We start from the raw sequence: 13,885 nt of genomic DNA on the forward strand, positions 1-13,885 counted from the left end.
TGGGCTGTGTGGGACAGCCGCATCAGCTCCGGGAACCAGGTTTGATTCTCCCAGCACGGGGCTATAAGGAGCACCGAGTGGCGCATTTCCCTGATTCTCTTGATTACCTGTGGTAACAGGGAGACCGGAGGGAAAGCATAAAGTGGGAGGCTGGGCCAGATTTGGGCCAGCGCATCCTCGTTCTTTGAAAAGAACAGCGGGCAATGAGCGTTGTCTTCTTTTGACGCAAACAGGTCGACTTTCGGTTTGCCGAAGAGGCGCCACAGTAACTGGACTGTTTGGGGATGCAGGGACCATTCCCCTGGGGAACGTAGTTCCTGGACAGTTTGTCTGGACCGTCGTTCAAGTGGCCTGGCACATCCGCGGGTCTCAGCGAGCGCAGGCGGCCCTGAGGCATATATAGGGTGGCGGAACGCACCTCAGATGACAGAGGTTTCTGGATCTGACGCCGCCCTGACGGTTTATGTAGGACACCACAGACATGTTGTCCAAGCCGACCAGTACATGGTGGTCCTGTATGAACGGGAGGAAGCGCTTGAGCGCGTTCTCGACCGCTATCATTTCCAGACAGTATATACGGAAGCGTTTCTTTTGGTCTGACCACAGGCCAAAGGCCGGTCTGCCTTCGAAAACGGCGCCCCAACCTAGGTTGGAGGCATCCGTCGAGATGATCAATCGGTGTGAAACAGCCCCTATTGTCACTCCCCGCTGGTACCAGTCGGCCGCTAACCAGGGCTGCAGAGCCAAAACGCAGCTCTGAGTCACTCTGATTCGTCTGTGGCGTTGTAGCGGGCGCATGCGCAGCAGGCCCAGCTGAAGCACAGCCGCAGCTGATGCCATACAGCCTAGCATCCTCTGGAATGTCTTCCGAGATGTAATGCTGCCTTCCTGGAAAGACGCGGCTAGCTGTCGAACATGACGCGCGCGCTGTGTCGATAAGCGGGCCGTCATAGCCACAGAGTCCAGTTCTATTCCTAGGAAGGAAACTGACTGACTGGGCAGTAATGAGCTCTTGGTCCAGTTGACCGTGAGACCCAAGCTTTCCAGATGGCTGAGAAGCACAGCTCTGTGAGATAACAGTTCTATCTCTGACTGGGCTAAAACCAGCCAATCGTCCAAATAGTTCAGAATTCGCAGCCCTTTCACTCTCAAGGGGGCGAGAGCCACATCCATGCACTTCGTAAATGTACGGGGCGCTAAGGATAGGCCGAACGGGAGGACGGTATATTGATATGCCCGACCGTCGAAGGCGAATCTCAAGAATGGCCTGTGACGGGGGACTATTGGGATCTGAAAGTATGCATCTTTCAGATCGAGAGAGATAAACCAGTCCCTCGGGCGAATTTGCGCGAGGATTTGTCTGGTCGTGAGCATTTTGAACGGCCGTCTCATGAGAGCTTTGTTCAAATATCTCAGATCTAAGATAGGTCTTAGAGCTCCGTCCTTCTTGGGTACGAGAAAATAACGGCTGTAAAAGCCTGACTGGCTCAGAGAAGGAGGTACTGGTTCTATGGCCCCTTTGCACAGCAGTTTGGCTATTCCTGCACGGAGTAGATGCACTACATCCGCTTTCACTTTCGTCTTTGGTCCGCGCTCGAAATGGAGGGGGACGGAGAGCGAACTGAAGCGAATAGCCTTGACTTATTGTGCTTAGCATGTGACTTACATTCATGACTTGGCCGCTGTGAGGCTGTTGCCGTGTAACAGAGCGGACAGCGAGTAGGTGTGATCAACAGGTTTGTGGGCACATTCTCTACATCTAGCACTCGAGCGGCATTTGCCAGCTTTATGAGCGTGGGCTCTGTGAGAGCGAGAGACACGGGTATAGTGTTTGTGTGTAGGGGTGAACACTGAGATGTGGGCACCTTTTCTACACTTATGACACCATTGGCCTGAGCTGGATAACCAGACATTATACCTTTATAATGCATTATCAAGCAGCGCCGGGTGTTTATTAATAAGCGTGAGCGCTCGTAAGCGGGCACGTAACTTACATTCATAGCCACGGGCAGAATAGCCTCCGGATTCCGTTCGCCACACTTCGTAGGCTCAGAAAACTGAACCGGAAGTATGGGCACGGCGCGCATGCCCCCAGGGCTTGAATACGGCGGCTCGCTGACAGCCATGCCTGGCTGTTTCACATGTGATGTCCCGATTGCTTGAACGGGGAACGTTTGAGATAACTTTGTGATGCGCGAGCAAAGCCGGGCGTTTATTAGTAAGCGTGAGCGCTCGTAAGCGGGCACGTAACTTACATTCATAGCCATGCGCGCGCCCTCGGATCTCGAATACGGCGGCTCGCTGACAGCAATGGCTGGCTGTATCACTTGTGCCGTCCCGATTGCTTTGAGTGGGGAACATTTTGTGATAACATTGTGCGCGAGCGGAGCCTGGGGCGAAGCGTTTGTCAGTAAGCGTGAGCGCTCGTAAGCGGGCATGTAACTTACATTCATAGCTATGCGCGCGCGCCCTCTGATCTCGGTAATGGCGGCTCGCTGACAGCTGTAACTGCTTGTATCACTTGAAATGACTCGATTACTGGGAATGGGGAACATTTTGTGGCGATTTTTATTTAGAGCGGAGCCTGGGGCGAAGTGTTTGTCAGTAAGTGTGAGCGCTCGTGAGTGGGCATGTGACTTACATTCATAACATGGCCGCTGTGAGGCTGTTGACGTGTAACAGAGCGGGCAGCGAGTAGGTGTGAGCACAGATTTGTGGGCACATTCTCTACATCTAACTCTCGAGCGGCATTTGCCAGCTTTATGAGAGTGGGCTCTGTGAGTGTGAGAGACACAGGGGTAACGTGCTTGCGTGTAGGGGTGAACACTGAGATGTGGGCACATTGCTACACTTAGAGCACCACGGCATGTGCCGGATAACCAGACGTTTTGAGATTTTGCAGGCGAGGGGGTTGCATTACCGGCTCGTTGGCTGCCGAATACATCCCTGCATTAGCCTTTTCTAGGGGGACTGACAGGGCGAGATGTTTCAATGGTGGTCCGGCCGCGGCGGGACTCGACCATCTTTTGAGAGATTTGTCTGGGTCGCCGTAATAACGGCGGTTGTGTGCAGGCGAGCGGGTTGTGTTACCGACTCGTTGGCTGCCGAATACGCCGCTGCAGTAGCTTTTGTAGCCTTCCTGGATCGAGGAGGAGGCGGAGTGATGAGAACTCGACCACTCCTCGCTGTCCGATGTCAGGATGGAACAGCTGTCACCTAGGTCCGTTCCTTCAGCTTCGTCCCCTGAGGCGGCGGCAGTGCGGGCCGAAGCGGGCAGCTGCGCGTCCAGTAGGGGCGGAGAAGGAGAGGGAGAAGCTGGTGTGATGTAACGTAATCCGGCGAGCTCCGGGGTGACAGTATCCACAGCAAAGGCCTCGAGCGGAAGCGCTTCCCATGTTCCGGGCCCAGGCAGAGAGCGCAGATCACATGGTGGTCTCCGGCGCTGGGCGGGGCTCTGCACAAGCCACAGGAAATGCGAGGCATTTTTAGAAAAACGCTTCGCGCTCTTTTAGAAAGTGAGTGTCGCAGCGGTGAACACAGAAAGCAATAGCATTAAAAGGATATTCGTCGCCGGATGGCGTGGCAGGCACGGAAGGCTGAAGGCGGCGAAGACGGCCGGCTTCTTCAGGCACTGTCCTCTGCTTGCTGGTTGCTGGTTTCAACGGCGGCGGCTTCTCTCAGAGTCTGGTGATGCGGAGAGCTTCGCTGAAGATGATGAAATCAGTGACGCAGCCTAAGAGCCTGGCTTTTATACGCTAAGCCACCCCATTTTTGGCGGGCCATGACGCGTAAGGGCGCGAAGCGCCCTCATTGGACGTGACGTCACGCGCGAGGCTCAGTGGTAGGCTGCAGCAGTTGCCGCAGTGCAGCCAATGAGCACGCAAGATGGCCTGCTCTAAGTCTGCTGGCTGCTGCACTGCGTTGACAATAAATACAAAATTAAGGATAATTTTTGGCTGCCTCGAGCAAAGATGACTTTACTCGTACCGTAAGCTAGTTTACGCAATACGAGAGAACCTCTCGTAAGAGAACTTATTTTCTCTTCCACTGAGGAAAGAAAAACATGGATATCTTGGCTGGCATTGGGGTGAGTAAATTATTAGGAAATTTTCATTTTGAGGTGAACTGATCCTATAAGGGCCTGAGTGTTCTCATTTTACCATGGCGTTGGAATATTTTCTTTAATCTTTAAGCGCAAAGGAGAAACTGTGTCTAAAGTGCTGGAAAAGAGAGAGTTAAAAGTTTCTGTCGCAATATCGAGTTCTTCTAAGCTATCTGGGATGCTGAGATGATGAAACTGATCAGGAAGATTATTTATAAAGCAATCTTTAGTGGCAGAAGTGATAGGTCTAACATATTTGTAACACGGAGTCGGCTTTGGCCAAAGGAGGACTGGCCCCCCGACTGAGCCTGGGTTCTCCCAAGGTTTTTTTTCTCCATTCTGTCACCTGATGGAGTTTTGGTTCCTTGCCACTGTCTCCTTTTTTTTCGCCTTCATTCGCCATTGGCTTTTGGCTGGCTTAGTTGGGGACATTTAACATTTAACATTTAATTTTGAATTTAACAATACTATTACAACTTTACTTTCCTGTTATCTCTGTAAAGCTGCTTTGAAACAATTTGTATTGTAAAAGCGCTATATAAATAAAGGTGACCTGACTTGACTTGACTTTGCAGCCTTGGCTAAATGAAGTTTACACAAGACTAGATAGTGATCTGAGATGTGAGATCTGTGAGATCTGAGACTAATGATGTTCGACTCCGCCAGTCGGAGATCACCAAAATTAATATTAAAGAGGTGTTTGAACTTGCAAGTACGATGTCAGGCACTATAATTTGCTCTGGCCCCCTTCCTGTTCGAAGGAGTGATGAGATAGTTAGCAGATGGTCATCACTCAATGGCTGGCTGTCTAAGTGGTGTCCGCAAAATAATATAGAATTCATAGACAATTGGAAAAGTTTTTGGGGCAAACCTGACCTGTTGAAAAGAGATGGTATTCATCCCTCCTGGGATGGTGCTGCTCTTCTCTCTAGTAATTTGGCTCATAGTCTTAGAGACAAAACATGACAATCTGGGGCTCAGGTCAGGAAGCAGACAAACTGGCTAAACTGACCGTCTGCTAGCGGCCTCGCGTCACCAAGGTCAGATAAATCCCATCACATAGAGGCTCTTTCACCTAGATATCATCATATAGAGACTGTGTCTGTTCCCTGAATTTGGAAATCCAAAAAACGTCCAAACCGATCTAAGGTTAAAAATGTAATTGATATTCAACAAATAAAAAATAGATATAATACAGATGAGCAAACGATAAAGATTGGGTTGCTAAATATTCGATCCCTTACTTCAAAAGCACTCATAGTTAATGATATGATTTCAGATTATAACCTAGATGTGCTGTGTATGACAGAAACCTGGCTAAAACCAGACGATTACATTACTTTAAATGAGTCCACCCCTCATGATTACTGTTATAAACATGAACCTCGCCTGAAAGGCAAAGGGGGAGGTGTTGCTGTAATTTATAGTAATATTTTCAAAACCACTAAAAAATCTAGTTTAAAATATATTTCTTTTGAAGTGTTGGTCCTTAATGTAAAAATATATAATTTAAACGATAAATCAAGTTTGAGAATTCTGCTGGCAACTGTCTACAGGCCACCAGGGCACCATAAAGATTTTATCAAAGAATTTGCTGACTTTCTATCAGAATTAGTATTGACTGCAGATAAAGTCCTAATTGTTGGTGATTTTAATATACATGTAGATAATGGAAAAGATGCAATGGGATTGGCATTTAAAGACATTCTTAACTCTATTGGAGTTAGACAACACGTGTCAGGACCTACTCATTGTCGTAATCATACTCTAGATCTAATATTATCACATGGAATCAATGTTCATGCTTTTGAAATTCTGCAGCAGAGCGACGACATCTCAGATCATTATCTAGTCTCGTGTAAATTACATTTAGCCAAGGCTGCAAAGCCAACTCCGTGTTACAAGTATGTTAGACCTATCACCTCTGCCACTAAAGATTGCTTTATCAATAATCTTCCTAATCAGTTTCATCGTCTCAGCATCCCAGATAGCTTAGAAGAACTTGATATTGCAACCGAAACTTTTAACTCTCTCCTTTCCAGCACTTTAGATACAGTTGCTCTGTTGCGCTTAAAGAAGATTAAAGAAAATAGTCCAACACCGTGGTACAACGAGCACACCCGGGCCCTTAAGAGAGCAGCCAGAAAAATGGAGCACAACTGGAAGAAAACAAAACTAGAGGTATTTAGGATTGCATGGAAGGAGAGCTCGATTGCTTACAGAGATGCTTTAAAAGCTGCTAGATCTGCTTATCTTTCAACCCTATTAGAAGAAAATAAACATAATCCAAGGTATTTATTTGAAAAAGTGGCTACACTAACGAAAAAGAAAGCTTCAAGCCCAGAAGTTTCCAAGAAACACAGCAGTAATGACTTCTTCACTTATTAGATTGATAATATTAGGGACAAAATTATAACTATGCAACTGTCTACTACAGCATCACATCAGGGAGTGCATTATAGTCTCCCCGAGGTAAAATTTGATTCATTTGTTGCCATAGGAGAGGAAGAATTTTGCAAATTCGTTAATTCATCTAAATCGACAACATGTATGTTAGACCCTATACCGACTAAACTACTGAAAGAGATGCTTCCAGAAGTCATAGATCCTCTTCTTAACATCATTAATTCATCTTTGTCTCTAGGATACGTACCAAAAACCTTTAAGCTGGCTATGATTAAACCGCTTGTTAAAAAAACGCAACTTGATCCTACAGAATTAGTCAATTACAGGCCGATCTCAAATCTACCTTTTCTGTCAAATATACTAGAAAAGGCAGTATCCTGAGCACTGAGCACTGAGACTGCTCTCATTAAAGTCACAAATGATTTGCTCTTATCATCCGATCGTGGTTGTATCTCTCTATTAGTGTTACTTGATCTTAGTGCTGCATTTGACACCATTGACCACAACATTCTCTTAAATAGACTAGAAAACTATGTTGACATTAGTGGAATTGCACTAGCATGGTTTAAATCATATTTATCTGACCGCTATCAGTTTGTAGCAGTAAATTAAGAGATGTCTTATCGATCACAAGTTCAGTATGGCGTACCACAAGGCTCAGTACTAGGACCGTTGCTGTTCACTCTGTACATGCTACCTTTAGGAGATATCATTAGGAAACATGGAATTAGCTTTCACTGTTATGCTGATGATACTCAGCTCTATATTTCTTCCAAACCTAACGAAACTCACCAATTCACAAAATTATCGGAATGCATAGTTGATATTAAAAATTGGATGACTAGTAATTTCCTACTACTAAATTCTGAAAAAACAGAGATTCTAATTATTGGACAAAAAACTTCCACACGTAATAACCTAGAATACCGTCTAACACTTGTTGGCTGCTCTGTTAAGTCTTCGTCGTCAGTTAGGAACCTGGGTGTGCTCTTTGATACCAATCTTTCATTTGAAAGTCACGTGTCTAGTGTCTGTAAAACCGCATTTTTCCATCTTAAAAATATATCTAAATTACGTCATATGCTCTCATTGACAAATGCGGAACAACTAGTTCATGCGTTCATGACATCAAGGCTAGATTATTGTGATGCTCTACTGGGTGGTTGCCCTGCATGCTTAATAAACAAACTACAGCTAGTTCAAAACGCAACCGCTAGAGTTCTTACCAGAACCAGGAAGTACGACCATATTAGCCCGGTTCTGTCAACACTGCATTGGCTCCCTATTAAACATCGTATACATTTTAAAATATTGCTGATTACTTACAAAGCACTAAATGGTTTAGCTCCCCAGTACTTGAGCGAGCTCTTAACGCATTATAGTACTTCACGTCTATTGCGATCTCAAAACTCCGGCCAGTTGATAATACCTAGAATATATAAATCGACTGCTGGCGGTAGATCCTTTTCCTATTTAGCACCAAAACTTTGGAACAATCTTCCTAACATTGTCCGGGAAGCAGACACAGTCTGTCAGTTCAAAGCTAGACTAAAAACACATCTCTTTGACCTAGCATTCACATAACACTCTATACACTTCTATAATTCAATATTAGGCTGCTTAGATTGGGTCAGCCGGAACTGGGAACACTTCCCTCAAATCCTGATGTACTCGTTACATCATAAGAAGAATGGCATCTACGCTAATTTTAGTGTCTTTGTTTATCCCAAGGTTTTCCCGCAGCCTGCTGGATCCAGGCCGTTTCCAGATCTGACGAAGGACTTTCGCCTGGACCTGATGACAATGCAGTGCTGAAGTGCCAACTAGCCTCTCCCTATGGAGGATCCCTATACCACTCTACAGATAAAGCGTTGTGGAATTTTTCGGTTCGCGTACCTACCCAAAGTGATAAGATAAAATAAAAATTCTGCATCAAAATTTATAGACAAGTAGTTTGTTTAGGCATGGTTTGTAAGGAATTACAAACCTGCGCACATATATTCAAACGCACATAACTATAGAATCAATTCTTAATGCGCATGTGAACGCCATCAGCGTCTATCACAGGTTCACGTTTAAAGTCTGTTTAGAGAGAACGGTGTCGTCTTAGCGGCCCCTAATTTAATAACAAATGATCATTTACACGGAAGTGAATCAATCAAAACTAACTTTAGCTGGAAAAAACATTTTTCAAGCACCACTATAAAACCAAACCAATCTCTGTTACCTTAAATTATATCTTTATCTCTGTAAAGCTGCTTTGAAACAATCTACATTGTTAAAAGCGCTATATAAATGAGGATGACTAGACTTGACTTGAGATGTCATCGCTCTGCTGCAGAATTTCATCGGCATCAACATTGATTCCATGTGATAATATTAAATCTAGAGTATGATTACGACAATGCGTAGGTCCTGACACGTGTTGTCTAACTCCAATAGAGTTAAGAATGTCTTTAAATGCCAATCCCAATGCATCTTTTTCGTTATCTACATGTATATTAAAATTACCAACAATTAGGACTTTATCTGCAGCCAGTACGAATTGATAGAAAGTCAGCGTGTGTTTGTTATATCTATTTGAGTATAAATGGACACAACCTGCAAGGTATATGTCTAACCACACTTGTGATAGTGTCATAAATCCTCCCAACAGAGGAATCTCTCGCTTAGAAATTCCCCCTTTCTTATTGGTTGAGCCAACCCTGAAAGGTGGAACCTTTCTTAAGCTTTAAATGGGCTCTACACAAGCCCTTCTCTCTCTTGGCCCTCTCTTGTACGTTCGGGTTGCTGTCCTGTGGGCCCAGGGCTGCATGCCTTGACTCACAACCAGCCATGTGCTCATTCAGGAGAGAGAGGACTCTCTCAACCACAACAGAATCAAGGACAACCTCAGTAGTTTGGCACAACGTCTTCATTCAATGCAGAAGAAGTACAACGCAACTCCCACCATCAAACTCTTCCAACTTCCTCCCTTCTCCTGTTTGCTCTGCGTGTTCTCTCCAGCCCAGTGCCGGCACACCACAATCTGCACTCTAGCCATAGGAACAGAGTCAAACCAACCATGCAAGTTCATCACCATTTCTTCAATCAATGCCAAAGAAAATCGATTGAGACTCATGGGACCATCAAAAATCCCTCTTCAGGAACTTCATGAAATGTTTCACTGCAAAGGCCGTGCAAGTATACCTTAATGAGGTGCTCTGAAAATGATAAGCTGATGGTTCTTTTCATAGCTACATGGATCTTTTCCATAGTTCCATTTCCTGCTTCCGGTTTCATTCTGTCACTCACCATTTTACCTATGCATGTATGTATGTATGTGTGTTTACTTTAGTTATGTTTGTGATTTAGTTAATAAAACTTGTGCAAAATACATATTTGGTTCTGATTCCCTGCTTGCAACAAGGTTTATTTATTGATTTAGATTTTGACTACAGGCTCTTAGTTTTACAGTACAGTAAGAAAGACATTTCCCTTCCCCGGAAATGAACATTTCTTAGAATTGATAAACAATTAACACTGAGTGTTCACGGGACGAACAGGTGGATGGATTGTAATATTCATTTTACTACATTAAGTTAATTCTATTAACTGCTCCAAATATTCTTAATCAATAGGTTATGATTGATTGATTAACATTTCTTAAGAGCTGATTTGCTACACTTAGTTGGGGACACTTAATAGTCAACAATATTACTGATCTGCCTGCATTGACACCATTATAAGAGAACTGAATTGAGCTGGACGATGACATCGCTATATAAATGCAGACATTTTACCATCACTGTTTTCTCCATATATATATATATATATATTTATATAAATGAACTAAATTAATAACATTTTTACAACAAAAATGAACCATCACTGAACTTACTTAAGCTGGAATATGACACTATTTTCTTCTAAATCTGCTGTACAGCAGAAACAAACTTTGTAGCATTATTTTCCTGTTATCACTGTAAAGCTGCTTTGAAACAATCTGTATTGTAAAAAGTTCTATATAAATAAAGGTGACTTGACTTGACAACTACAGCACTCACAGCATTAACTCCTGACAGCTGCTGAGAGAGCTGCAGCATTAAAGAGATGATAATGGGCTGCCGGTACAGAGGAGAGCGAAAGAGCTCAGGAATGGACACTTTCCTCTCCATGTCCATCCTCCTCTTTTCCTCCTTCATCTCCGCTAAGTCATCACTGACCTCCAGACAGCCAGTCAGACGCCGCAAAGCTGAATAGAGAGGAAATAAGCTGAAGTGCTCATTGGTTAGAGTGTATTTTACCATTTAAAAATTCTTAAATTATATTAAAAGTAGGCCTACATACTAATTACAAATATTTGTGATATGACATATATGTTGAACAAATGTTCCCAGAAGATGCTCTTTGCTTGGGTTTCAAACATATGTTTTTGAAAAAAAAAAGAAAATCCAGTCCAAAATAGTTAAAAAGCCTTCATTTACATCATGGCTCACACTAGAAACATTAAAAAGGACAAAAACACTGCATACTGATGCATTTCGGCCATTCAGCCTTCCCCGGTGTATGTCAGGGTCACCAGGGTGCAATTTTTTGTCCTTTTTAATGTTTCTAGTGTGAGCCATGATGTAAATAATGGCTTTTAACTGTTTTGGACTGGAAGAACTATCTTGAATTTTTTTCTAAAAAATAAATGTTCAGACATCTCAAATGCGTTGTATGGCACTGCTCCTTGTGCACCTTCTCAGCATGAAGTGTTTGGTATTGATATTTATTTATTGGGGCACATTTAAGCTGGAAAAAACATATGGAATTAACATTTTAAGTTAATAAGTTGATTAACATTTTATGTAAAATATGCAGTATTGTTTCATGGGGACATTAATGCACCAAACTGTAGAAATGACCCATGACTCCTCACCACTCTTTGCATGGTGCTCTTGGCAGCGGATGATATATAGGAAGCGTGGGCTCTCCGGACAGAAAGGCAACAGCGTCATTTGCAGGACTGTAGGTAGAACTGTAACACCCAGCAAAACTGGCCACAGCTGCTCATTGCCCAACAGAGACTCTAGCCCTAAGATCTGAAGAGAAGATCATGACATTGATAATGGGAAATGAGTGAAAAATAAAAATATTGAAAATGAAATAATAAAGGACTGGAGACCAGTCACAGTAGTTATGAGCTCAAAGGAAACGTGAAAATTAATATAAAGGGGAAAAAACAGTATGATTGAACTTAAGAACTTTTAGTTTATTGTACCTGGGCAATAAGAATGCCTGTGACGATGGCCAGCTGGTGCAGGGTGCCCAGAGCTCCTCTTAGACTGGTAGGGGCAATCTCGCCCACATACATTGGCACCAATCCCGATGCCAACCCTTATGAAAAAGAAAAACAAGACTCCTCTGAATATAAACAGTAATATTGTAATTAATTCCAGTGACGACAAAACAAAATTTTCAGCAGCTATTACTTCTAGTCTTCAGCAGGGGTGACCGGGGCATAACGTAACGCAGGACTAGTTGTAACACTTGTTTTAAATACCTCCACATGTGCTAGCATGACAAAACTAAGTGTATTTACTAGTTGCCATATCAACACTATATAGAGAAAAAATTGCCCCAAAATTCAGAAATATTTGGAAGATATCACTGAATATTTATTTAACCATAGCAAAAGTAAATTTCTTTTGTAAATTCTTCATCTCTATTTTATGTGTTTATGCAAAATTAGACGAATCTGATATTATTTTAATCTCCAATATGTTATTTAACAATTGACATAGTTCTTTAATGCTTCGCTAACCAGCAGAAGACACTGGCAGGGTTTAAATCCCAGTTGAGCAGGTGGGGCACGTTGTAAAACTGTTACAATGTGCCCCTATTAGAACTATGCTATCTGTTGCTATTCTGTACTTTTATTAATTCTATTGAGAAAACATGAGGAAAAAGGTGAATAAAGACTGATAGTCAATGTTCAGAAATTATTTATTATTATTATGTTTTGAACTATGTTGTATAGCTGTGTTCCCTTTCATTGTCACTCCGAGTTACGTCGGATGACGACGAATGGGGTTTCGCTTAGAAAGCCTATCAACTTCGAGTATTACAAAACGAGCCAATGGCAAAGAAATGCCATGGGTCTGCGGAATTTGCATAGCGTATCTCCACCCTACCTCGTGGGTATAAAAGGAAGAAGCTGGCAACATGCTGATATGTTTTCGCTTCGGAGCCAAGTTAATTCTTCACTCCCTAAGCCATCTCTCATTTTGTCAGCTACTTCGAGACGAGCAAAGTCTCTGGTGTTGGTGTGACGGCGATCTCCCGGCGAGTGCACACTTCATGCTTATCTGTGCGTGGTTTGCCAGTAAGTGTGTTTCTCCGCGGGCGCTTCGGCACTTGAGTTTCTCTCAAAAAAGAGCTTGCAAGCGGCACGTCTTTTTAAAGATGCCACGCCTGTGCACTTCTGGTTGCGGTCGACTTGTGTCTGACTCTGATGGGTACGAGCGCTGTCTGTTGTGTTTGGGGGTTAATCATGCTAGAGCAGCGCTCGTGGATGAGTCATGTTCTCTCTGTGGGAACATGACCATCGCAACACTAAGATCGAGACTCAATGATCTCGCAAAAGAGAGAGAGTCCCCTCATCCACACCCCGATCTTGCGCCTCCACGAGAGGCTCTACTTCAGCTGGTGGCCAGGGTGATCTGAGGGTGACTGTGTGGAACAAAGCGCCGACTATCTGTCCGTGCCCCACAGCACCTTCTTCTGTGTTGCAACCCGCGAGTGTTCAGGGGGTTTCTGCGGGATTGTCTTTTGATGTCCCGCGGGTTTCCTTTAGCGCTCCAGAGGAAGACGTGATGTCAATCGCAGCATCACAGGGCGGGCTGATTCGTCTGGAAGTGACGGCTCGTCACAGCTGCCACCTTCGGGTGTGAATACGGCTGTGGCTCATTCTGATCCAGAGATGACGGCCATGCTTTCCCAGGCGGCCGCGAGCATTGGTTTAGAGTGGACCCCTCCACCCTGTCCCGAGCGCTCGCGGCTGGGCGATCGGTTTTTGGGTGTAGTTGCGGCTTCCCGTCCGCAGCCTGCCCTAATACCTTTCTTACCAGGTCGTGCATGATGAAATCTCGAAGTCCTGGAAGACCTCCATGTCTTCCCGCGACCACTTGTTGGCTTCATCCGCCTTTCCTCCCCTCGATGGGGCAGCTGCCCATGGGTACACTGGGCTCCCCCCGGTTGAACGCTCTGTTGCGGTGCAACTGTGTCCTCAGAGTGCTTCTTCTCGCGGCGAGCCTAAGCACCCATCCAAAGCCTGTAGGTTCTACGAAGTCCTACAGAGCGGCGGGACAGGCGGCTGCCTCTCTGCATGCCGTGGCCACTCTGCAGGTCTAC

The 13,885-nt window shown here is 44.4% G+C and overlaps 1 protein-coding gene across 2 annotated transcripts in view; it reads right to left on the reverse strand.

The window, feature by feature from the left end:
• Nucleotides 1–13,885, reverse strand: part of LOC143737757 (solute carrier family 2, facilitated glucose transporter member 4-like) — a 72,823-nt gene that overhangs the window by 12,141 nt on the left and 46,797 nt on the right. For both annotated transcript variants that reach the window (XM_077229610.1, XM_077229611.1), the window contains 3 exons: nucleotides 11,754–11,869; nucleotides 11,412–11,574; nucleotides 10,555–10,742 (listed from right to left, as the gene is read on the reverse strand). In XM_077229610.1, the coding sequence (XP_077085725.1) occupies nucleotides 10,555–10,742; nucleotides 11,412–11,574; nucleotides 11,754–11,869 (467 nt within the window). The remainder of the gene's footprint in view (nucleotides 1–10,554; nucleotides 10,743–11,411; nucleotides 11,575–11,753; nucleotides 11,870–13,885) is intronic.

Source organism: Siphateles boraxobius, unplaced genomic scaffold (genome assembly GCF_051911475.1).
Source record: "Siphateles boraxobius isolate OS27281-9 unplaced genomic scaffold, OSU_SipBor_1 130, whole genome shotgun sequence".
NCBI classification, from domain to species: domain Eukaryota; kingdom Metazoa; phylum Chordata; class Actinopteri; order Cypriniformes; family Leuciscidae; genus Siphateles; species Siphateles boraxobius.